Source organism: Ailuropoda melanoleuca, chromosome 7 (genome assembly GCF_002007445.2).
Source record: "Ailuropoda melanoleuca isolate Jingjing chromosome 7, ASM200744v2, whole genome shotgun sequence".
NCBI classification, from domain to species: domain Eukaryota; kingdom Metazoa; phylum Chordata; class Mammalia; order Carnivora; family Ursidae; genus Ailuropoda; species Ailuropoda melanoleuca.
This window is the reverse complement of record NC_048224.1, coordinates 49,039,780-49,066,918: the sequence shown is the minus strand read 5'-3', so window position 1 is coordinate 49,066,918 and position 27,139 is coordinate 49,039,780. Positions and strand designations below refer to the sequence as shown.

Below are 27,139 nucleotides of genomic sequence, written 5' to 3'. Positions count from 1 at the left end.
GTAACCAAATAATCTAATTATGATTTCTAAAATACTTATATTTCATAATGCTTAAATACCCAGTTTTACTTTAAAGTTAGTTTCTTCTGAAAATAAGAACTCTAAAGCTAGAGAATTAAGTAGCAAAAATATAGAGCAACTACAAAATGGCCAGATATATTAAAATGACTTTAGATCTCTATAGAGTTCCCAGCTCTTATAACAGTTAACACAATTAAATGAGAATCTGTGTTTGAATGATACTAACCACAAACATCTCCATCTGTGAACTGCTGAACTGCATTCAGAATTCTATAAAAGGTCTGCATTCATATACATATTCACAGAATATATGTTCTGGGTTTCGACATCTATTTTAGTTACATATTTTTATATAGCTTTCAGGCAAATTTGTTTCCTTGAGCCCTGATATACAAGAAAAATGTTTGAGATTTTAATATTTCCCTAAAGAACTAATCTTAAGAAACAATTAGCAAGAAACAAATATTTAAATATTTAAAAGCTATCTTATTTCATCAATGTATAAAGCTGTAACTATTTACATCTTTTTCTATTAACCTAAAACCTTAAAACTTATCAGCACAAAGGTATACCAACCAAAGTCTGTTAGTATCTTTGTAATAATGCCTTTCTACATAGGTAGTTAAGAGCCCTCCTGGAATTAAATTTTTAAAATGTTTTTCTATTTAAAGTTCTTGGGAAACAGCACTCTTAACAGATATTGGACAAGCAGTGATCTTCAATTTCACTTAGGCAAAAACTTCGCCCTCTCATCTCACCAGCAGGACAAATACTGTAAACAGCCACGAAGTGTTCTAGAACCAGCATGTCATGTACTCTCACTTGTCCTAACAAACATTTCTGAGGTGGCTGCCAGTGATCAACACAACTTTCTAACGAAGAGTTTTCAATTCTTAATTGGTTTGGTTGAAAGTACCAATGGAAGGACTATTTTTATTTAACATGCACCAAAATCTGAATACTTGTTTCCCTTTCTCCCAAACCTGCTAGTAACTCCCATTTTCTAAGCACTTGACAAATGCCGAACAAACCTTTGGACTTATTTTGGTGGTATGACTGAGTCTAAGGGAGGTATAAGACCTGGCTGGATTTGAGTCCCAGTTCTGCAACTAATTAAGCCACCACGCTGGGTCCCCTTTCCCCATCTGTAAGAGGAAGGGTCTAGACTGGGACCTCTAAGGGGTTTTCTAGCCCTGTCACTTTAGGATTCTATGTTATGTAATTTACCTACTCAAAAATCTTAAGTGCATCTCCAATTCCAAATTAAAATCAAATCCCTTAGCCATTTATTCCAAACTAGGTAGTCCCAATTTATCTTTCTGACCTTACTCAGCATTACACCTTAACTTCAAACCTCTGGTTCATCCATGCTGGCCTATTCACACAAGGAAGACAACAGCACCTGTTAACATGCACCAAATGCTTACTATGGGCCAAGAGCTTCACAAGCACTGGCTCGTTTAATCCTAATGCTTGCACGAAATAGTGCTATTAGTTAAGGCAACAGAGACTAGGAGGGATTACGTACCTCGCCATAGGTCACAGCTATTAAGTGGCAGGGCTAGAATTCAAACCCAAGTCGGCTTGCCTCTCAAGCACTGCTTTTAATCCCAACATATTATATGGTCTATTTCTTAAGTGTATAAATGATTCCTCTTCATTCAGAGCTTTGAAGCTTAAAACACCCTTGCCATGATTTTATTTTTTCCTAATACAACTCATTTTTGAATTTCAACAAAAGAGATACCTCTTAACCACTGCAGTCCTAAATTTCCTTTCTACCTCTAACCTATTAATGCTTATTCTAAGCCTCAATGAATTGTTCCTTGATGAAGTACATCTAAATATATGTACCTTAATGTCTAAGAATTGTATAGGAGTAATCCTCCTGCAGAACATACTATAAAAGCAGGACAAAATACATAAAACATTAATGTAGTGATGGAGCAAATAATTACAGCAGTACTTGAGGGGTTTATGATGCCTGCAAGAAGGGTGGGCCACTCCACATTCACCCAGGGCTTTCCTCTGAGTATATGCCAATTTGCGGCAGGCCCTGGAGGTTACTGGGAGAGTCTGACCTCTGTGTGACAAAGAAATAATAGCAGCAATCTTTTACTGAGTTTCTATGATGACACCATGCACAAGTCTACATACTTAAAATGTACGGTATCTAAATTTCACAAAAATTCTAATGAGGGGGCATAAGCCCATTTTACAGAGTAGAGAACCAAAGGCCTCAGATTCCAAAATCCACACTCTTTTCACTACTTTCTCTTTATCTTAGGAGAAAAGTGATCCAAGAGTATAAAGGAATCACAGTCGTAATGTAAAGAGCACTACATCAATGTAACATGTACCTGATCTTAAACCAACTCCTTTAATGTTGCATCATCATTACTCAAACATGAGTATCCTTCTGAAGTTCAGACAGATTCAGATTATGTAATAAATGGCCAGAGCTAATACCTAAATTCTGTTTTAACTTCATTTTCAGTGTTCTGTAGTCTACAACACACATCCTCAGTACAATGATGTTAACAATTCATGATGCTAACATAATCTAAGTGGGAAGGGTTTCAATTACTACAAATATCACGTCATAAGGAAAAAGAACTTTTAAAATGAAAAAGCCTTTTGAGTCAGATTCTGCTCCCCAGGGGCCAATGAAGACAGAGACCCACAAATGGCCTTTTTAATTTTTTTTTTTTTTGTTCTAACTATAAATAAATGGTTTTGGCAGTGGGGAGTTCCCCAGTCTTTCTGGAAGAAAATTCAGAAATAAATCATGCTGCTTAATGTTGTAACTTCTGCTTTCTCCCCAAAATATTATCTTACTAATTCAACAAGTATTTATTAAAAACTGATAGACACAGAATTTAAAGTTTTACTTTGAAAAGACTCTTACTTTTGTATTTTGTTCAAAGCCAATACAATCATTTTGTAACAAACCAATAAATCTTTTATTAAGTGATTTCAATCGTGGTAATTTAACATAAGGATGTGCTTTTTACTCTGCAAAGGGCACTCTCGTATCATACGTTGCTTTAATAATTATAGGTCACTTTCTTTTGTCTATAGATCCTTTGGGATCCTCAAACTCTGCCCACCTGGATACTTTATAGCAATCTTATTCAAGGGGTGGGCAGAAATTAACACTACAGAGATCTTACTTTTCCCCGAACCTAGCCTGTCTCATACATTGCCTTCTAAGGAAATTCACCTAACACACATCTCCTTACCTATGAATACTGCAGGGTACTTTGCATTCCACTCATCATCTCATATTGCCACATCTTTTACTTATAGGTACCTGTATACCAGTATACATATACTCAACACACACACACACACACACACACACACACACACACACACTGTGTTTGTTTTCATGATTTCCAGTCTGCTGTCTTCCCTTGGTAAAAACCAAGATTAAAAAATCTAAAAAGACCCAAACAGACACCTATGTGACATCATGATGTAGTAGACTGGAATCAAAAAGGTCTTACATGGGGCGCCTGGGTGGCACAGCGGTTAAGCGTCTGCCTTCAACTCAGGGCGTGATCCCGGCGTTCTGGGATCGAGCCCCACATCAGGCTCCTCCGCTATGAGCCTGCTTCTTCCTCTCCCACTCCCCCTGCTTGTGTTCCCTCTCTTGCTGGCTGTCTCTATCTCTGTCGAATAAATAAATAAAATCTTAAAAAAAAAAAAATAAAGCGGAGAACCTCTCCCCACTTCTAAAAAAAAAAAAAAAAAAAAGGTCTTACAGTCCCTAAACCAGGCTTTCACAATTGTAAAAGAGGGATACTATCCCTTTTGCGTGTCTTCCTAGGAGGATGAGAGGAGATGATGAATAGGAAGTTGCTCTGTATAAGACCAGAGATAACACAGTGCTATTAGGTTCTCATTTTTCTACTTTTTTGATTGTCTAAACCTATGCTTTCTGGTTTTCCTCTGCTTCTGCTGAAATCTATTTGCCTTTTCCGGATTGTGGTTTATGCTTTTTGTAAAAAATAACGCACCTACCTAGTTGGAAAGGTCACAGTACAAGGCTTACAAAGAAAAATAGCAGACCCCAGACCCCTCACTCCTCCCACCCTGCTCGCTGCTCCCCAGAGGCAACCATTTCTCTCTTTCCTCCTCCTCCTTTCTTTTTTTTTGGGGGGGGGCTTTTTTTCTTCCTATTTCTAAATATAATACTTAAATTGTTATTTTCTGGGGTTTTTATTTATTTTTTTTTTTAAGACCTTCTAGTACGGGAGATGACTGTACTTCTGTTATAGTCCCCAGTCTCACCCACCTGCCACACACACTTCCCTTCCCCAGACTCTCAATGTAATTTTAATTAAATCAATATCATTCATAACTAAATCACAGAGTATATCATGACTAGACTTCCTTTGTTCGTTAATTTTCCATTTTGTCTGCAGTTACTAATTGCTCCATTTTTCTCCTCAGTATTCTATCTATATCTATCACCAATTCTTCCCCAACAAATCTGACAGAATTGTAAATTCCTGGGGTGCCTAGGCAGTTCAGTCAGCTAAGCGTCTGACTCTTGATTTCAGCTCAGGTCATGATCTCAGGGTTGTGAGATCAAGCCCCTCATTGGGCTCTGCCTGGACATGAAGCCTCTTTAGGATTCTCTCTCTCCACACGCACACCTCTCTCTCTCTCAATAAATAAAAAAAAATTAGATTAAATTAAAAGAATTATAATTTCCTCTCAGTTATTTTTTCCTAAAGACATACTTCCTAGTGCCCTCCTTCCTTCCACTCCAATTTGGACAAGTTGCATTCTAGGTCTGCTGCACAGCTGACATCCCATGGCTTTTCTTCTCCATCACCATGGAATTCTTTTCCCCTCTGTCTTGTGTTGGGAGTCCCTGGGTTCTCTATCTTCCTTTTTTTCTTTTTTTTATTTCAACCACCATCCTGGGGAAGCATATCTTTCAGTAACTCACTGAGAAAGGATGTAAGGCAGGTAAATATTTTTGAAGCCCTGCATATGTCAAAATGGGTTTATTTTACTCCCACACTTGAATGAAAGTTTGGGCATAAAATTCTAGGTTAAAGATCACTTCTCAAAAATTTGAAGTTATTCCCTGTTATCTCCTTGCTTCAAAGTGGCAGAAAGTCCAGTGCTATTCAGATCTCTGTACTTAGTATGTTCCCACTCTCCCATCCCTACTCCAGACCAAGAAGCTTTTAAGACTTTCCTTTATCCCCAGTGTTCTGAAATTTTATGATTTGCCACCATAAAGTCTTTTTATTACACCAACCTGGTCCCTTTCATTATGGAAACTCTTATCTTTCAGTTCTGGAAATTTTTCTTCTGATATTTCTCTGAGAATTTCCTCATTTTTTCCCTCTATTCTGTTTCTGAAAATCATGTTAGCCAGATACTGGGCCTCCTTTATTGAGTTTCTGTCTTGTTTTCATCTACTTTATTGTCTTTTGTTTCACTATCTGGCCTACTTCAATTTTATCTTCCAACTTTTCTGATTTAAAAAATATCTGATTATACTTTAAATCTCAAGAACTCTTTCTTATACTCTTTCTGTTCATTTTTTTTATGGGATCTTATTCTCTTTTAATGGAAGCAAAAGCTTCTCTGAAAATATATTTTGGAAAATATGCTGGATTTACTTTTAAAACTTTTGTGACTTGCATGGTTTCTATTTCCTCTGATTTTTTTTTTTCCGGTTTGTTTTGGGCCTGTGTATTATGTGAGATGCCTTTTTCAAAAAGACCAGTGATCTTTGGCTAACTGCAAAAGAGGAATAAATAAGCTAATTGGAAGCTCTGTATGCATAGGTGGGATTTGTTGACTGACAGGCATCAACTTCAAGTGACATGGGCAGGTAATGTGACTGGTGTGGGAGCCCTCAAATATCAGTCTCCAGACTGGACTCCTCTTATCTCCTGCTTAGAAGATTTAAGTCTGATTGAGAGCATTTTGAGAGAGCAGAGGGACAAGAAAACTGATTATTTAATATGCAGACTTTTCTACAAGAAAGGAGTCATGTGATCCTTCTTTATAACCCTGTCAGCTGCAAAGACTGGCACATAGCAGAGCTTGATGTATAAAGGCTTCCTGACTGCTTCTTAAACTTCCCCTAAAGCCACTGTTACTGCATAATAGAATTTTCCATACCTTACAAGAAGTATCATCTAAAGCATATCCCTTTGAATACATGACTGATAGCATATTAAGAAAAGAAAGGAAGACAATACTAGAAAACTGGTAAAGACTGAAACACAAAGCAAAGCCACAGAATTGTCACCAAGCTAGGCTATACCTCCTCTTTCCTTGTGACTGATTTTTATGACCTACCTTATCTGGATTCAGAGCCAAGAAGGTGATGTGATCCAAATACAAATTCCTTATGCAGGCCGGGAGAAACTGGCAGTTTGACAGCACTGCCTGAAGTTCCCTTGGCCCAGGCTACAGGGTTTCCAGGAGTAAAGTTACCTGGCATACAGAGAACGCACATTCCCACACAAAGATATCTTTTATCACTTAGAGTCAAGAATAGCCTTGAGCAAAGAGAAGACTGCTTATAGGCTCTGGCCCACCTTTTGAACATCACTGCTCTATAATGACTAGAAGTAATAATGGTGACTAGAAGTAATAGTAAGAAAGACTCATTCATTAATTACGTAAAGTTGACCAGAACTCCTGCTCTGAGCCAGGTCCCACGTTAGATTTTGGGGATAAAGATATGAAGAGACACTACACTGTTCCTGCCTTTAGGGACTTTAAGACAAGTAAAGGAAGTAAGTGAAAACAGTTTTATGTTGAATTTAATGCTACTGTCATTTTAGAAAGCTGAGGGTTTATCATGCCTCTCTTCCCAAACGTGGGATTGCTAAATAGCATAGAATTGCTAACCCTGCACTGAGCTTCTAGGACCTTAATGTGGGAGGACACCATATCATTATGTGGGACTTTCTTAGATGTGAAACCATCGTAAATATAAATAATAGCACTCGTTTTCATTGCAAAGCACTTCACATATTACAAAGTACTTTTACATCCATATTTAATTCAATTGTCAAAGTAACCCTATGAGGGATGAGGGGATTATCTTCTTTTACAGAAAAAATTAAGTACTTAGAGAAGTGACTTGCCCTTACAAAACTAGTTAATTTGAAACAGAAACCTAGATTTTTTTATTCTCAATTCAAAGTTCATTTTAATCTTATCTTGGTGCCCTCATCACCTAAATCTTGAAGAAAAGCCTAATGACTCATTTGCGGCTCTAAGAAATGTCTAGAATAATGCCAGGATCTGCAAAATATGTTAATAATATGTACATTTAATATAAAATAATTAGGTTTCCTTCAACCTGAAAAGGAAAAATTATACAAAAACAACATAGAAAACGATTTGTGAAGACTTTAAAAAAATCATAAATGCCACAATTCTCCCATCCTTAATCTTCCCATAATATGCTCATATAACAATAAATTCTGGCTTGCCAATAATTTATTTCACAAGTCTTCTACGATACAAAAACACATAGCAAAATTAAAACATTTCCTATAAAGCCACTGTGCAGATTTTTCAATCAAACCTGAAAGGCTGAGGAAACACTCCCAGAAACCACTCTACTGTCTGGGAACTTGTAACCCTGTTGCTTCAATTTCAAGTTCAAAGAGTGGACAATGCATTTATAGTACAAAAATTCAAGTTTTCCCAATCCTTAAAATACTGAGACCATTATTCAAGTAAAAAGGAAAAGCCCTTTAAAAAGGCTCAAAAAGAAATTCATCAAGCAATAACGCTTAAAGAAAACCCTTTCCAAAATGGAATTTGGGAGTCAGCAGATATATGAGCAATTTAAATATCCTTTCTGGTGTAAGACAGTTCTTCCATTAAAGTAGACCACTTGTCCTTTTGTAACTGCTTTTCTGTTCTAAGAGGGAAAAAAAAACCCACATCTTCTCTAAAATCACTGTATAAAAACATACAACTAATTTACAAATATAACAATTAGTATTGTCTCATTTGAACATTTACTATGAAATAATTTCAACACAATCACCAAAAGCTTATGCTTCCTCTGATATCACTCATATGCCATATATAGTTAAATGCACTGTCTTGCCAAAGCCCAAGGTAATTGAATCTAAAAATATACTTTTTTTTCATTCTGAACTAGCCACATTGGTATTTAAACCAAACGTCATCAAATGTTGCACTAAATATGCCAGGATGAAAAGGTTATTTAAATACAAACTGTCCAAATGTATCACATAGAAAACCCTCCTAGACATTGAAGACTGGATGATTACATCCAGGCTCATCCGCTCACCCCCAACATGCACACACATAAGAAAATAAAAATTAAAAAACAGTAAAGACAATGAATGTGAGAAAAGAACTGACAACTGGAAGAAAACGCAGGCTTTATACAGTCCAATGAAGACAAGATGAACTGGAAAGACATCTGATATTAAACAAGTATCAGCTGGGGGAGTGGGGGAATTTTTTTTCTTTAAAATTGCTACACGTATTTAGTTTCTACTTTAGTTTTAGGCTGAGACGTTGACAGAGATTTTAATGTGAAAAAAAAATTTCTAATAACACCTAAATTTGGTACAAGGACAAAAAAAACGTAAAAATCTGTTAACAAAAGCTCTTACTAAGAGAGTTGTCTTTTGAGTCATTAAAAGATCGGCTTGATTAGCCACTTCCAGAAAAATCAAACAGTTATTTTCTCTTTTCCATAAAATTTCCATAAGATCTTTCCGAAAGAGTCTTCTCTTTTCTCACAAGATGGAACTCCATTGCAGGAAAAAATTAAAAGGGCTCGGCACCCCCAAAAGTAAAAATCCACTGATTTAATATCAGTTTTCTATAAAAAATAATCTTTAAGATTCTCATCTTTGCTAAATTAAAAACTCACAAGCAAACTGCAAATCTGAACAGGTTATATTCTCCAATGTGTATGAAAAGGGAATTTTGGTTTTTTTAGATTTGTGCCATGTTTTTAAAGGAGAAATGTACAGAACCATTTTTCAGAATCCAAGAGAAAAGGTTTTCCAATTCAAATGGCAATTTAACAGAGTCATCCACTGTTAACATAACTTGTAATTTCAATGAGTTCTAAATATTGAAACTGCTTGGAATTGAGTTTTCTAATAGTAAATATAAAGAGCAGGCAAGCTTTTGGGAAGAATTCAGAATCTGAAATTTCAATGTTTATGTAATACTTATTCTAAACTTAAAATTAAAAAGTTTAAGTAGAACACACATTTGAGGTTAAAATGAAACGGGTATCTAAAGCCTAAAATCATAAGAATGCTGTCCTTCATTTTAAAAGGGGGCAGGTTTTCTAATATCATGACAAAAAAACTAAAGCCTATCGCCCTGTTTTATAAATATCCATGTCCTTTCTTGGATTCAAAACTCCACTTTAACCCATTTCCCTTGGTTTTCTTCCATCTCACTGAATGCCACTGTTGTATTCAGATTATAACATCTAGCCAAAGGCAGAGATCACATAAGTCCCCCCCCAAGACTTCCAAAACATTAAAACCAGTAGAAAAGCAGAGGAAATACTTTCATGCCTGGAGCTGCTGGGAAATCCTTCTCTCCTTTTAGAAAAATAAACTTCTTGTTCTAAAGATAATCACTTGAAGAACAAAACATCACTAGTACATACAAATACACAGCACTCTCGATAATTCTACAGTGTAACAGTAATAACATCCTATAGATTTTGCTAGTACTTTGGCTTAAAAAAAAGAAAGACTAAGTAAAGAACTGTTATACCAAAGGATTTTGTTTTTCCCAGAAAGAGAACAGCAATTCTCTCTCCTCTCATTCAAATGTGCATTCCTTAACACTAACTAAAAAAGATTGCTTTTAAAAAGAGTAAGATGCTACTTTGTTGATTCCATTTAACCACAGAGAACATCTCAATCCCCTTCTATTTTATAAATGTACTAGTTAATATACAGTATATTTTCTGACTCAGTTGCTTAGGACACCTTTCTCCCGGATATTGATATTTCAAAAGTCTCTGGATAAAAAAAAAAAGAGAAGACTAAAGATTTACTTTATATGTTTTCACCATTATAAAAAAAAATGGCATCAATTAACTTATCGTTTGTTTTTCAGCTTATTAAAACACATTTTGCTGTAAAGAGAAATCTAAATTCAAACATTTTCAATACACTCATACACAAAGGCATGGGCAAAAATACTACAACACAATCACTTTCTATACACACATTTCTTTAGATCTCCATGAAGCATGGCACAGAAAGCAGCTCAATTTTTCATAAAAATACGATTTGATTGTATTTTTGCTTCATTTACAGTGCACTGCAAAATTTTAAAATTAGTGTTTAAGTGTTCACATTATTCACTGTACTGAATTCTCTCATGAGAATAAGACATAAAACATAAAACATTCGGCTTTCTAAATGATAGTGCTGAAACTTGCAGTGTAGCTCTACTTTGGCATATATAAAGAAAAAATTTAAATCCTGTTAATTCATCACCGGTTTTTAATATTCCCCGTTAAAAGAATTCAATTGCATATGCAGCCCAAACAGCTGGAAAGAACCCAGAAAAGCGACAAGAAAATGACTTTTTAAAAATGCTAACACTTTTCACACCCAGGTTCAGTCGTGCCAGCTAAAGAGAGGTGTTAGATATGGCTTTATTTATTTTAAATCTTAAAAATGTGGTCATTTCCATGACATTACAAAAACTGGAACCAAGAGCAATTTATCCTCAGGGTCCTGATTCTCCTGATGCAAAAACACTTTTTAGAAAATAATTTCTGCAAACTTAGAAGGTTATTTTCGATGGATCGTTTGTTTGCTATTGCTTAGAGTCTAATAATTTTGTCCCAGTTTTCCTAGTGAACTAGGAACACAGAGATAAAAAGGAAACACACACACACACCACAGTGACCCAGTGTCTGAACCACTTCAGATATGGCATCCATTAAGGGGGTCTTTGCTCCTAACTGTGTAAGGGTCCTTAGCTATGGTCTGACTTGCACAAGAAGTACACATGGCCCCTGAGAGGCGCTTTAGTCCCCTTTGGAAGACACTGTTGGAGAGACTATAAATGACACAGTTGCAGAAACTGTTACTAATAGCAAGCCAGGTGGTCAAGAAGGAGGCGAAGCGGTTGCTGTGGCCAGTGGAGCTCTCCAACAAGAAGTAGATGATGTATGGCAACCAGAGGATGTAAAATACACTAGTAATTCGGAACAGGACCATGGCATAGCGCCTATCGGGACAGGTCTGCACCTCCCCAGTCTCCCCACTCTGGCTGCTGAAGCGGGCTTGCCTTTCGCTGATCTCCTTTGTGTGCTGTTGGCAGATGCGGAAGATGTTGAAATAGGTGAAGCACACAATGAGGGCTGCCGGGGCATACAACATCACCACGATGAAGAGGGTGAAGTAGGGGTCGGTGTGCCAGGACTCTGCACACCACTGAAACACATCTCCATGATATCCAGGTTTGCCCCAGTGGAAAAAGGAAGGCAGGAAGACCAGGGTGGAATATAGCCAAATCAGGAAAATACACAGGCGCAGTCTCCAGGGCGTAACCAGGGTATTATATGTTAAAGGTTTAGTGATGGCAATATATCTATCGATGCTGATACAGGCCAGAGAGGCCATGGAGACACTCTTCAGAACGGATACTACAAAACCGAATACCTGGCAAGTTAAAGACTCCTCGACTGGAAGGGGGTAGTGGAGGAGTGATAAAGAAGGGACCAGGCAGCTGACCCCGACCAAGAGGTCAGCATATGCCATAGTCTGAATAAAATAACTTGTAGTATGATGGTTCAACAAAGGTGCACAGTGAAATACAAAAATCACAATGATGTTGCCAGAAATAATCAATACAGTGAGAAAGACAATAATCAATACTTCCAAAAGGCAAAAATCGACAGTTTCCAAATAGCCAAATGTCAAGAGGCAAAAAGGGTGGCTGCTCTGATTACCATCCAAGGTAGAGTTCATCTTGAGCTCAGGAGTGATCTCTCACTTCATGCTGCCGCTTGGCTGCTGCCAACAGTTCAAAGGAGCAGCTGCTGTCATTGCGGTCAGCTCTGTGTGTCTGTAATAATGCCAGAGGAGCCTCAGTCCCCAAGCTCCTGATGCTGCTCTGGTGCATTGCCTGCAGTACAATTCCCCTTTAAATCCTTGGAATAGGGAGAACCAGCAGCAGTTGTCTGGCCAGTCCCAGATGTGGCCATAGTACCAGGTTTACCAAACACATAGCACCAGGGGAGAAAGGCAAACTCTGGGTACAGTGTCTTCAGGCCAATGAGGGTAGGGGGTAGGGGCAGAAGAGAAGGGAGGAAGATTAGGAGCTTCAGCAGGAGTTGTAATGAGTCTCCTCTGAACAGCTGATAGAAGAAAAGGAGAGAGCATTTTACATTTTGCATCCAACGCCCTAATCAAAGAACCTGGCTAGCTCAGGCTGGTATCAACCCTCCCACCACTCCATCCCACCCCACCCGGTACAACTATTCATGGCTACTCTCAGCGGCACCCCACCTAACTGGTCCTTACTCTACAGAGGAGGAGCAACAACAGCAAGCTTTCATGATCAACATAAAACAAAATCAATCACAAGCCAGATCAATCTAACCCCATTTCCTTTCATTTGAGCCTCTTGGGGGAAGAAAAAGAATCTGCTTACAGCATTTCTGAAAATATTTTACTGTAACTACCACTAATCAAATTACTTAAGATAATTTATTTTCTTCATTGATTCCAATGTAATATTTCACCTCTTTGAAAACATTTCAACAGAATTTATCTGCCTAGCTCGATTTCAGAGTGTTACCTGTAATTCTGCATGCTGCAATCCAAACAAAAGCCACAACACATCCTTAACAGAAAGCCTTGCAGTGCAGGAATGTGCCTCAGCCCCGCTTACTGCAGAACTGAGACAGAGAGGGAGGGGATAAAGGAGGAGGAGGGGAAAGAGGGAGAAGAGGGGGCTTGGGAAAAGGAAGGAGCGGGGGAGGGGAAAGAAAAACGCCTGTGCGCGCACACCCTTCGGCATCTTTAGCAGCTCATTAGAATTCATAGCCAGAGAAGTGGTCCCTGATTTCCCAACTGCACGGTGAGGTAATGACTTAATATGCCTGCAGTGCAGTGTTTGAAAGCTGTTTCCTCGTCTGTCTGGAATCCCCCTTTAGTAGATGAGCAAAATTTAGACTGCTAGTAAGGAGAAGGGGTTGTAACCGGGACAGAATGCCAGCCAGGAATTAGATTGAAACACACTGCCAAAGGGGTAATGGTGAGAGGAAATTCCTATTTTCTTATAGCATTTTCCTCAGGAACAAAGAGCAATGCTAAAGAATGAAAGTGTGCGAACGGTGCGTGGCAACTGAGGAATCCTAATTCAGGGGCACAAGAAGTTCTAGCTAGAAGGCTAAATGCTCAGCATTAATTTTCTCTCATGATTCACTTGGACATTGGCTAATTTTAAGAAAGATGACAAAGATAACAAGCAAATTTAAAAATCAGTTTTTCAAGAGAAAATATGTTCACCCATTCTGAACACTGAGGAAACAGTACACAAGCCCGCTGTTCCTGTATTCAGCGCTACCCTATAGTTCTGAGATGCCATTGCTTGCTCCTAGTTTACTGAGAAGCAGTACACAAAAATACACACAAAAGGTGGACAAGTAAATATACCCATTTCCACTTAGGCTTTAAAACTGCAAGAAGTTTCATAGCACAAATTAGCTTATGTACCTTAGAATACATAATCTTGTTTGTGCCTACTTAAAACAACGCAAGTTGGGATTATACTGTGAGATATATTATATATTATACTGTGTTGGGGTTATATTCTGGTAATGTCATAAATGATGACAATTTTCAGCTAACTGGAAATGTGTATTGCTTGTACTTTTTCCTCCAGGTGTCTTTGGACTCTCAATTCATTCTTTTAAGTAAAGTTCCACATACCCAGTAGGGTAAAAGAAAATAAGCAAAGGTTGGCATTTCTAAGCATTCTAGAAAGATGGCACACCTGGGCAGGATTTTTTATTTGTTTCACATACATGCTTCCTCACTGCCGGCAAATGGCCCTCCATAATCAGAATTCGATTACTTATATTTTAAGAGCTAAAGCACTGTGCTTATTATAGGAAGGCAGCACTAAAAAACCTATTGAGCGTAAGCTTGATAGCTGTATTTGCCAGATCTTACTGGAAAACATGGCCAAGTGTGGCATATAAAAAACCCATGGCACTGACCACCCATCTGGTTCAAATCCTTGCTCTTATATTATTAAGCCTCTCTTACGCTCAGTTTCATCATCTGTAAAATGAGGATCATACTCCCTATTTCAGAGTTATTGCAAAATAAAGCAGACAGTGTATACATACAAAAGGCTTACCAATACTTAGCACATAGTGGGTATATTACTTATTTCCTTTCTTCTCCTAGAACTAAAATACCCTTCCTAGGTCGTCTGTGTTTTTCTGCCAACCATGCTGCACCGCTTGAGGCTGGGGTCATCTGATTCCTAAAGTGCCTCTCATTGTGACTGCCCAGTTCCGAGGCACACAACAGTTATTTGGATACTTTGCTGTCACACATTCCTCAAATACATTGAGCTATACATATGTAAGGCAGTAAAAGTACCTAGAAAGAACAAATGATAACATGGCATCAATTACTCCCTCTACACTAATAATTTCTCTGCCTATGTCTCCAGCCCTGTCTTCACTCCTGAGCATTCTTTCCCATTTACAATTTGCCTGCAAGCCTATACATCTTCCACCTGGATGTCCTGTAGACTTCAGCCACGGCATGTCCAAAAGTAATCACACTTTTCTCAACTGGCCTCTTTTTCCAACACTTTTTTATTTTTTCCAGGCACTCAGGTAAGAAACTCAGGAATCGGGGCGCCTGGGTGGCACAGCGGTTAAGCGTCTGCCTTCGGCTCAGGGCGTGATCCCGGCGTTATGGGATCAAGCCACATCAGGCTCCTCCGCTATGAGCCTGCTTCTTCTTCTCCCACTCCCCCTGCTTTGTGTTCCCTCTCTCGCTGTCTGTCTCTATCTCTGTCAAATAAATAAATAAAATCTTTAAAAAAAAAAAAACAACTCAGGAATCATCTTGACCACTCTCTCCCACTCAATGTACTATTCTTACTCACCAGGTTCCTGGGAATCTGTTTTCTACAGTGGTTCTCAATTCAGTTTTTACATACTTTAGGCCATCAAAATAAATATCATCTGGGCTTCTAGTCTTGTTAATTTTTCTGATCTATTCATTTCTGCCTAAACATCTAATAGTATATGCTTTATTACGGTATCCACAGTTCAAGACAAGTTAATGGCTCCCTAGCGCCTTTCCAACCTGATCTCCCTAGTCCACACCGCACCCCACACACCTTGCCCTCCAGACAAACCAGGTTACTACTGTTCTATACATTTACCACACACTTTGTTTTTAACCCTCATTAGTTTAAGTGCTTAATACGGAATGAAAAAAGGAATGATTTCTGAGTTATATTTCAATAAACAGAAAAACCATTCACCAAAGTCAGTAGCAAAAGCTTTTCTAACTACTTGTGAATTTTGTCATGTAACTTATTCTCCATCTTGGGTGTCTCATGTATAAAACTAGACAGTTATGTGGACAAAAAAACCATTACATCGGTTAATAACTTGAAAGAATTAAAAATGTAATAAAAATACAAGCTGTTACATTACTATCACTAGTATAATAATAGTTCTTTCAACTTCATTTCTATTTTAGTAAAATCACATGGAGCTAAAATCAAAACATTCATATAGGAAACTCAAAACAACAAAAAGCTTGGAGTCACACTTTGTCAAATCAGTCAAGAGTTAAGTGTTTTGTTTCAGATGAAAGAAAAACATTTTCTTCAGAAGAAAAAAATTATTAAGGACATAAAGTGGCAATAAATCTATGTCCTCAAAAAAAAAAAATCTATACAGGGGTGCCTGGGTGGCATAGTCAGTTAAGTCTTTGACTCTTGGTTTCGGCTCAGGTTGTGATCTGGGATAATGAGATCGAGCCTGAGGGGTTGGGCTCCCTGCTCAGCATGGAGTCTGCCTGGGACTCTCTCTTTCTCTCTCTCTCCCCCTCTGCTCCTCCCCCCTGCCCTCTCTCTAAAATAAATACATAAATCTTCAAAAAATCTATATATACTTCCTTTTTATTTTTTAAAGCTTTTATTTAAATTTCAGTTAGTTTACAGTGTAATATTACTTTTGGGTGTACAATATAGTGACTCAACATTTCCGTATAACATTTGGTGCTCATCACCTATTTAACCTATCCCTCCCTTCCCCGTCTCTAGTAACCATCAGTTTGATCTCTACAGTTAAGAGTCTGTTTCCTGGTTTGCCTCCCTCTTCTCCCACCCTTGCTCATTTGTTTTGTTTCTTAAATTTCACATGACCAAAATCATACGGTATTTGTCTTTCTCTGAATGACTTATTTCGCTTAGCATAATACTTGCTAGCTCCATCCATTATTCATTTCCTTTTTAAAATAATACAGTCTTGGGCACCTGGGTGGCTCAGTTGGTTAAGTGTCTGCCTTCGGCTCAGGTCATGATCCCAGGGTTCTGTGACTGAGCCCCACATCGGGCACCTGGCTCAGCAGAGAGCCTGCTTCTCCCTCTCCTGCTCCCCCTATTGTACACTCTGTCATATAAATAAATAAAATCTTTAAAAAAAAATTATGCTGTCTCATGATATATTTGTGTTTTTCTGGTAAAAAAAAAAAAAAAAGAAACCAGTATTCCTGTATCTATATGATTGGAAGGAAACACGCTGGAAATCAACTCTACTTTTTAGTGGATTGTGGGTGGGATTACAAGAGATTTTTTATTTTCTTTATATTTTCTGAATTTCCCAATTTCTTTGTATAGTTGACCCTTGAACAACATGGGTTTAAACTACACAGGTCCACTTATAAGCGGGTTTTTTTCGATAAATACTGCAGTACTATAAACGTATTTTCTCCTCTTTATGATTTAAATAACATTCTTTTCTCTAGCTTACTCTAAGAATACGGTGTTTAATACATATAACATATAAAATATGTGCTAATCAGCTGTTTATGTTATTCATAAGGCCTCTAGTCAACAGTAAGCTATTAGTAGTAAAGTTCTGAGTGAGTCAAAAGTTGTATGTGGATTTTCAAATGTGTGTGGGGGTCATCACCCCTAAACCTGCATGTTGGTCAAGGGTCAACTGTACCATTTTTCTAATCAGGTTTTAAAAAACAGCCAAAATAATATATAACGTGTCCGTTTCAGTAAAGCTAGCAAAAACTCTGGCCACGAGATATCCTCCCAGAGCCGCACTGAATGAATGATGCCAGGTTTAAGTCACCTACTTCATGGGACTCAGTTCCAGTGGTCCATCAACAGCAACATTCTTTCAGACTAGCTTTAATGCTCAATTTAACTCAAAATGGACCCTCAGAGCCTGGTTAAAATTCTTAGAGGATGAGAAGACAACTGGATGAATCATGTAGAATGGCCAATATTTAATCATTTCATTTCTGGTTAAATATTTTCTGATCTACAAAACTGGCAACTTCTATATGGTTCAACCTAATACTGAAAAATGAAAATAACAAACTGACAGAACTAAAAAAAGGAAAGAAGGCAAAAGAGGATACATGAAACAAAAAAGGGAAATGACTGTTCAAGTTGTATTTATTCTTCTCTCAATCTTTCAGTGGCTTAAATATTACAGGAGAAACGATCAATCTCAGTTCTTCGAATTCCTAAGATTCACTTCTGGGCATTATCTACTACATATTATTCATTAAAAATGAGCTTTAAATGTTGATTTATTTAATTAACATATTATTTAAATGCAGCTGATAGGGGTGTATTTGTACGGTGTCATTCCATAACCAATTTGAGGTTCTTTGACTCATCTTTTACTCTTCCCTCTCCCTTACCTCCCACATTCACTCAATCACCATGTGCCAAGTATTTCGGAAAGACTTCTCTGAAATGGTATCTTTCTCTATCCGTTCTGCCACTACTCCAATCCAAGTCACAATCCTCTCTTGCCTAAATTACTAACAAGTTTTGCTTCAATTAATCTTACTCCATTCTAACTCAAGTAACTGGAATGACCATTTTAAAATTAATAATGATATTAGAAATAACAATAACTAAGCAATAATTTATACTTACTATGGGCTAAAATTGTACCTAGTGTTTTCACACATTATCTAAGTTCATTTAACAGCTCTACAAATAAGGTACTATTGTCATCTCATTTTACAGATAAGGAAACAAAAGTCTAATGTAATTTATTGCCCAATGTTAATGGTTTAAATACAGTAGGAAGAAGGATCTGAATCAAGACAATCTGCCTTGAGACAATACTCTAATCTACTTTGCATAGTGCCTTCGAAACATGAATATATAATCTGCCTGCTTAAAACGTTTCAATGACTTTCTATTGCTAAAAATCTCAAATATGCCTTATTTAGGCTTTCGAAGATCCAGCCCCTACCTATATTTTCTGGCCTCATTTCATTTTACATTCCATGAAATTGCCAAGCTCTCTCTCACCCTTGAGTACACATTTTTCCCACTGACTTCTAACATCACACATGCCATGCAGCACCCTATCCTACCCCAACAATCCCCTTCCCTCAATAATTTCTGAAAAGACCTTTTTGAATCCTTAGAAGTTCTCGTTACGTGCCACGTGGCAATATGTATTTTCTCTTCTATAACTCTTACACAATTTTATTGTAAATGGTTAGTTAATTGCTTATTTCCCTCATTAGACTATAGTCTCTCCCAAACCAGGAGCAGATACATTTTACTCATGGGCATATCCATGAAACCTACCACAGGGCTGACATAAAGTAGGCTTTCAAAGGTATTTACGGCTGGTTAAACAACAAACGCCTAATAAGACAACAGACAATTCTGCTTTTAGATGGGAAGATGTTTCAAGTAAAACCCTAGTATAATAACTGTTTAATTCACCTAGTTATTAAGTTGATATATATGAAATTAGCTGTCTGGAGGTCAAAAATTATTAAATATCAAATATCTCAATATGATCAAGCCGATCATGTTTCCAGTCTTGTAATTCAGGAGAATTCCCTGGACAGATACGACTTACAGAAACTCACTAGAGGGGACGTGACATTACAGAGATGGGATATGGAGACTTGAAATTACTTTCACAAATAACAATCTGAGAAAAATTTGTCTTAGTCCATTCAGGTTGTTATAATAAAAATACCAGACTGAATGACTTATAAACAACAGAAATTTAGCATAGTTCTGGAGGCTAGGAAGTCCAAAATCAAGGTGTTGGCAGATTTGGTGTCCTGTGAGGACCCACGGCCATCTACTGCTATGTCCTCATAAGGTAGAAGGGGCAAGGGAGCCAATCCGGAGCCTTATTTTATAAAGATACTAATCGCATTCTTGAGGGTTGCTCCCTTTTTACTTAGTAACCTCCCAAAGGCTCACTTCCAAATACCATCACGTAGTAGGGGTTAGGATTTCGACATAAATTTTAGGGGGACATAAACATTAGGTCTATAGCAGACCAACTACAGCAACTGCTATATGGGAGCACACAATATAGTTCTTAAAAGTGTACTCAAAACCTATTTTCCTATAGAATCAGATAGCAAAGGACTCAGTTGTGAAAGAGTAGAATCATGGGCTATTTTAGGGGGCAGGACTCAAACATGTTACATACCTTATTTTCCAGAATTTTCAAGCTTAAAGGAAGATCAACCAATTATTTTAGCAACGTCATGTCAGAGAAGAAGTGAATGGCCTCAAGTGCAGAACTCATTTGAGTTCATAAGCTAATGGCAGAGCTGAAACTAGTACTTAGGCTTCCTAATTCTACGGCCAGTGCTCTTTTTGCTAAATTGACCCCCTTTTGGTTTGGTACTTACAGGCAGGTTCTATGAATATATTATTGAATCTTTGACTATTACCAAATCTATTAAAGAGATATTTTTAATTAAAACCAAAACAATCTGCATAATAATGAAATTATAATTAGATATTTAAGTTATTTTTCCAGACTGCTAAAATATGGCTGGGCCTCCAGGACTTCCCTCGGACAAACAATTAAAAATGTAAATATTGGTTACATGGACTTGTCACTAGTTTAGACTTTGTATAAAAACTTGAAATTCGTAACAAAGATTCTTATCACTGAAGTTTATCAGTAAAACCACTACAAAAACAAAAGCAAATAGGTTTCAGAAAACACAAGGCTGACTGGATGAAAGGAATGAGAACCATCAGAATATGTTGTTACTTCATTATTCTTTCACTAAAAGAATCCATTAAGGAAGCAATTTTGACATAAATCTGTCCTACTAAGCAAATAAAAAACAAACAAAAAAACCAGAGTCACTGACATAAAAGGTGAGAAATAACCAAAAGGAAGGGCCAGAGGCTGATTCTGGATGTTGGAGGCTAGAAAGTGTCTCTACTTCTCTTCATTGTCAACTGCAATTTATTTGATTCACCAGACCCAAACAGCTATAGCTCTTACAACTGGGGTTTGAGAGGGGCCATGGGAGTCCCTGTGCCTTACTTATTAGGGTTCCTCCCCAATGAGTCTGACAAGTTCTATCTAGACACCATAGTCAAGGAACCTTTGGTCAAGGGCCAGAAAGAACAGAAAACAAAGAATTTAGGAGTATTTGGTCTATAGAAATTTATTCCATGAAGCTTCAATATCAAGAAGTCTATCAGAATGTTGATAATATTAAAAATCATATTAAGGGCTAAAAAAAACTCTTGATAAAACTTAGTAGACATTCTTAATAAAATCTTCAAAGCCAAAGAGGAAGAAAATCAGTTAAGTAAAATAAAAATTACTTACAAAAAACCAAAAATGAACAGCATGCCTTCCAAAAGTTTAAAAAACTAAAACCACCTTAATTAAAATCAGGAACTCAATAAGGATGCTAGTTACCACCACCATCATTTAACATTGTCTTAATGTTTTGTTTTGTTTTAAGATTTTATTTATTTGACAGAGAGAGAGAGAGAGAGTGTGTGACACCAAGCTGCCAAGGGGGGAGAGGGGGAAGAGGGAGAGGCAGGTTCCCCACTAAGCAGGGAGCCCGATGTAGGCTCCCAGGACCCTGGAATCATGACCCGAGATGAATGAAGGCAGACACTTAACCGACTGAACCACCCAGGTGCCCGTCTTAATGTTTCTAACATATAAACAAAACAAAGAAAATTTGATAGCTTGCAGAAACAGCAAAAAAAAGAGGTGCAACTGTTTTTGCTGATATAATTACATACCTGAAAATCTCAAAAGATGCTAGTATAAAATTAGGAGAACTAATCAAAATACCAAGAGGCAGATGGATAGAGGAAAAAAAAAAACACAACAACCAGTGTCTATTCCCTTTTGTAGCAATTAGCACCCTGAAACAGAAATCAGAAAAAAATACCCCATTTGCAATAGCAAGAACACTCTAGGATAATTCTTAGGAGTAAATTTAACAAAAAAGGCACAAGACGTAAAGGAAGGCATCTCTAAAGTCTTTAACAGACATAAAATAAGATCTGAACAAGTGGCAAGACATACCATACTCTTAGATGTAAAGATACCATAACAATATAATTTATAGCCTAAATTAATATGTAAATTAAATAAAATTCAAATTAGAATCCTTACATAACCTTATAGGGAGGTAGTGGTGGTGAGACTAAAGAAAATGATTTTAAGGTTTATATGGAAGATTAAATACGCAAGAATAGATAAGAAAAATATGAAATAAGAAACAGTGAAAAAAGATTTCCTTTACCAGATATCAGAACATAACTTGAAGCCTCTTTAACCAAAACAGTATTGGCATGGGAATATACAAACAGATCAATAAACAGAAAAATCTAGAACTCAATCTCAGTATATATAAGAATTTAAGATCTAACAAAGATGGTAGTCCTATTCAGTAGGAAAACAGGAGTAGCACAACTGGTTATCCATCTGGGAAAAAGTAAAATTGGGCTGCTCTCATATGCCATGTACGAAAATAAACTCCAGATGGATAAGATATAAATATATAACACATACAATAAAAATCTTGCAAGAAAATCTTAGAAACTGCACTTACAAAACTTAAAGGTAGGAGACCTTAACCAAGACACAATTTTCTGCCAAAAAACTGAAAATGTTTTGTATGGTATGAATTCACCAATGAAGTCAGTAAGGAATTAAAGTTTTAGAAAGGTATTTATGATGAAGATAAAGGATTAATATACATAATAGAGGATACTTAAAGAGTTCTTTTTTTGGTAAATAATTTTTATTTTATTTAAGTGATTTCCTTCCATCTCTGGCTTCGAGATTTCATGTTTAATAAAGATGAAAAGGTAACTCACAGAAGAGCAAATCGCTCAAATGTAGTGGTAGACAGAGAACTGCAAACTGAAGATATGCTGGAATCACTTATATCCACTGACAGCAAAAAATTAAATACAGTTACTGATAACTAATACTGTTTGGAATATGGGGTTACACGTACTTTGTTACACTGCTGGTGAACAGTAATAGCCTTTCAGAGAACCAATCTGGATATAAGTAAATTAAATATAAAAATTAAATAATCAGTTTAAAAAACATGTGACCCTTTGATCCAGCAATCATACTCCTGAGACTCTATTCCATAAAAGTAAAAGATTTAGAACACATATAAGGATGTTTAGTAAAACACTATTTAGAGAGGCCAGAATCTGGAAACAAAGTAAATGCCTACAATAGAAGAGTAATTAAATAAAAATCTACACATAAAAAAGTACGTTTACATGTCCACATGAAATTCTGTATGAGTACATACATGGCCGTATAAAGAAATTTTTATTTAAGTTCAAGGACAGACAACCAGAGAAGAAAATGGAAAAGAACCAGCTTTGTAGTCATTTCTGAGTTCAAATTCTGCCTCTATCATTCATTTACCTGCTGAATGATTGTAAGCAAATTATTAAGCTCCACTGAACCTCTGCTTCTTCATTTCTAAAACGGAAATAGTAATTACCACTTCACGGGGATTTTCGTAGGATAATGACATATTGACTATAAAGTGCTCAATTCAGCATGTGATACATGTGCTCAAAAGGGGCAGCTATTACTGTTATTATATTTTCCCCTTCTTGAGATGAAAAAAACAACAAAAAACCAAACATAAAACAAAAACAAAAACAAAAAAAGAAGAGTACCCCCAAACTCCACTGCTTTTAGAAATAAGAAACACCTTGGGGCGCCTGGGTAGCTCAGCTGGTTAAGCATCCAACTTTTGATTTCAACTGGGGTCATGATCTCAGGGTCCTTGGATGGAGCACCACACCATGCTCCTTGCTCGGCAGGGAGTCTGCTGGAGATTGTCTTTCCCTCTGCCCCCTGGCCCCACGAGCTCTTGCTCTCTCTCAAATACAAAAATACATCTTTAAAAACCTTAAAAATATATATACATACCTATGTATTTTCTATTACTGAAAGGTCATTTGGCCTTGGATTACAGAAGTCACATGGGAAAAATCTAAATATATCCCCTTTTAAGACAAGCTTGAAAATTAAAGCAAGATGATGATGAAAACATTCATCAGTTTTGTTTATAAGTTAATTTTTTTGGGGGGGGAATTCACTCTATAAATCAAGTCACTATTTCCTGCCTTAAATTTAGTCTTCGCAGAAGCTAGGCAAGCAAAAAACCCCCCCCCCCAAAAAAACAAAAAACCAACCTCTAGGGGGGCCTCGATGGCTCAATAGGTTAAGTGCCTGCCTTCGGCTCAGGTCCTGATCTCAGGGCTTTGGAATCAAGCCCTGAATGGGGCTCTCTGCTCAACGGGGAGTCTGCTTCTCCCTCTCCGTCTGTGCCCTCTCTCTCTCTCTCAAATAAAAATAAAAATAAAAAACCTTAAAAAAACCCCTCTAAAGTAATATTACAGAAATTTCAGAACATAAAGCATGTATCTGGCAAAGAACCCATGTCCAGAATAAATTAAAAATGTAATACATATACACAGGTAAATACTATTGTCTATACATGTATACTAATATGTACAAATCCTGCTGTTTTAGTCCATTTGGACTGCTATAACAAATACCACGGACTGGATGGCTTAAAAACAGCAGAAATTTTTTAAAATTAATTATTATTTAAAAAAAATTTTTTTTATTATGTTAGTCACCATACAGTACATCCCCGGTTTCCAATGTAAAGTTTGATGATTCATTAGTTGCGTATAAAACCCAGTGCACCATGCAATACGTGCCTTCCTTACTACCCATCACCAGTCTATCCCATTCCCCCACCCCCCTCCCCTGAGGCCCTCAGTTTGTTTCTCATAGTCCATAGTCTCTCATGCTTCATTCCCCCTTCTGATTACCCCCCTTCTTTATCCCTTTCTTCCCCTACCGATCTTCCTAGTTCTTATGTTCCATAGATGAGAGAAACCATATGATAATTGTCTTTCTCTGCTTGACTTATTTCACTTAGCATTATCTCCTCCAGTGCCGTCCATGTTGCAGCAAATGTTGAGAATTCGTTCTTTCTGATAGCTGAGTAATATTCCATTGTATATATGGACCACAGCTTCTTAATCCAGTCATCTGTTGAAGGGCATCTCGGCTCCTTCCACGATTTAGCTATTGTGGACACAGCTGCTATGAACCTTGGGGTGCATATGGCCCTTCTCTTCACTACGTCTGTATCTTTGGGGCAAATACGCAGTAGTGCAACGGCTGGGTCATAGGGTAGCTCAATTTTTAACTTTTTAAGGGACCTGCACACTGTTTTCCAGAGTGGCTGTACCAACTTGCATTCCCACCAACAATGTAGGAGGGATCCCCTTTCTCCACATCCTCTCCAACAATTGTTGTTTCTTGCCTTGTCTATCTTTGCCATTCTAACTGGCGTAAGGTGGTATCTCAGTGTGGTTTTGATTTGAATTTCCCTGATGGCTAATGATTTTGAACATTTTTTCATGTGTCTGTTAGCCATTTGTATGTCTTCATTGGAAAAGTGTCTGTTCATATCTTCTGCCCATTTTTTGATTTATTTGTTTCTCATGTATTGAGTTTGAGAAGTTCTTTGTAGATCTTGGATACCAGTCCTTTATCTGTAGTGTCCTTTGCAAATATATTCTCCCATTCTGTGGGCTGCCTCTTAGTTTTTTTGACTGTTTCCTTGGCTGTGAAGAAGCTTTTTATCCTGAATAAAGTCCCATAAGTTCATTTTATCTTTTGTTTCTCTTGCCTTTGGAGATGTGTCATGAAAAAGGTTGCTCTGGCCGATGTCATAGAAGNCCATAGAGATTGCTGCCTATGCTCTCCCCTAGGATTTTGATAGATTCCTGTCTCACATAGAGGTCTTTCATCCATTTGGAGTTTATCTTTGTGTATGGTGTGAGAGAGTGGTCAAGTTTCANTCTTTTGCATGTAGCTGTCCAATATTCCCAGCACCATTTATTGGAGAGACTGTCTTTTTTCCACTGATGTTTTTTCCTGCTTTATCAAAGATTAGTTGCCCAAAGAGCCGAGGGTCTATTTCTGGGTTCTCTATTCTGTTCCATTGGTCTATGTGTAAAACAGCAGAAATTTATTGCTCACAGTTCTGGAGGCTGGAAATCCAAGATCAGGGTGTGAACATGGTTGGGATCTGATGAAGACCCTCTCCACTGCAGACTACTGACTTCTTGCTGTGCCCTCAAATGATGGAAGGCGGCGAGGGATCTTTCTGGACCCTCTTTTATAAGGGTGCTAATCACTATCATGAGATCTCTGTCCTCATGACCTAATCATCTCCCAAAGGCCCCACCTCCTAATACTAATACCATCACTTTGGAAATTAAATTTCACCACATGAATTTCGAGGAAGACAAACATTCAGACCATAATATTTGCTAAATGCAAGAATGCTCATAGCAGCTTTGCTCATAATGGCTAAAACTGGAAAAGAGTAAAGCAAAACCAAACATCTAGAACAGCAAAATAGATTTTTTTCAAGTGTGGTTTATTCAAACAATGGAATACTCTCAGCAATTAAAAAAATGAAAACAAAAAACAAACAAATGAAGACAGCTCCCAAAACATTCCCAAAATAGATGATCAAAAGAAGTCACATACAAACAAGTACATGCTGCACGACTGTATGATTGCATTTAAATGAAGTTCAGGAACAACGGAAACTAATGGTAGGGAGAGAAGAGTCATAATCATGGTTATTCAAGGGCAGAGAAGTGGTGGTTATGATTAGAATGGGACAGAAATAAATTTTTGGGGTGCTGGGTATATTCTTCTTAGTAGTAGTCACAGCAGTGTATTTATATGTAAAATATCACTGAGTTGTATACCTCAAAGTTGTGTATTTTAGCCTATATAAATTACACCTTGCTGTGAAAATAAATTTAAAAATTTTTTAAAGTTTTTCCCCTAAAAAATTTCAGAACAAAATTTAAAATGTCAAGTACCATTCCTATACAATGGTAACTATTATTTGCAAGGAGGCTAAAGAAAAGCAATACCAACTTGTATTAAATGACACTGCAATGTACAACAAAAAGAAACATTCACCAACACTACGATGGTTAAAAAAACTGTATTTTCCGATCCTCTACCAGCAATTTAAATAATTATACATCCATGAGAAATCTTTTTAGGTTCTAGCCACCTGCATAATAGAAGTTTAATGTGAAATAAAAAGTACGTGACATCAGCATATGTAAGACGATAATCAACTATATCAGATTTTGTTAATAAAATGATTTTTTTTTAAAGATTTTATTTATTTATTCGACAGAGATAGAGACAGCCAGTGAGAGAGGGAACACAAGCAGGGGGAGTGGGAGAGGAAGAAGCAGGCTCATAGCGGAGGAGCCTGATGTGGGGCTCGATCCCACAACGCCGGGATCACGCCCTGAGCTGAAGGCAGACGCCCAACCGCTGTGCCACCCAGGCGCCCCAATAAAATGATTTTTGACACATCATGTAACTACCAGGTTCCTATTCAAGAAACACCATTTTCATGGAATCAGAAAAACAGGATACTTCAGATCTCTCAAAATTATCTGTCTGCAAAGCCACACCAAAAAC

The 27,139-nt window shown here is 37.3% G+C and overlaps 2 protein-coding genes across 7 annotated transcripts in view; both read right to left on the bottom strand.

Moving 5' to 3' along the window:
• RABGAP1 (RAB GTPase activating protein 1) overlaps window positions 1–27,139 on the bottom strand; it is a 160,630-nt gene that overhangs the window by 53,367 nt on the left and 80,124 nt on the right. The gene's annotated exons all lie outside the window — the stretch shown is intronic.
• On the bottom strand, window positions 4,687–15,042 carry GPR21 (G protein-coupled receptor 21). Its single transcript, XM_002919995.4, has 2 exons — window positions 12,856–15,042; window positions 4,687–12,412 (listed from the first exon to the last, which is right to left on the bottom strand). The coding sequence occupies exon 2, from the start codon at window positions 12,021–12,023 to the stop codon at window positions 10,974–10,976; it is 1,050 nt and encodes a 349-aa protein (XP_002920041.1). The 5' UTR covers window positions 12,024–12,412; window positions 12,856–15,042; the 3' UTR covers window positions 4,687–10,973.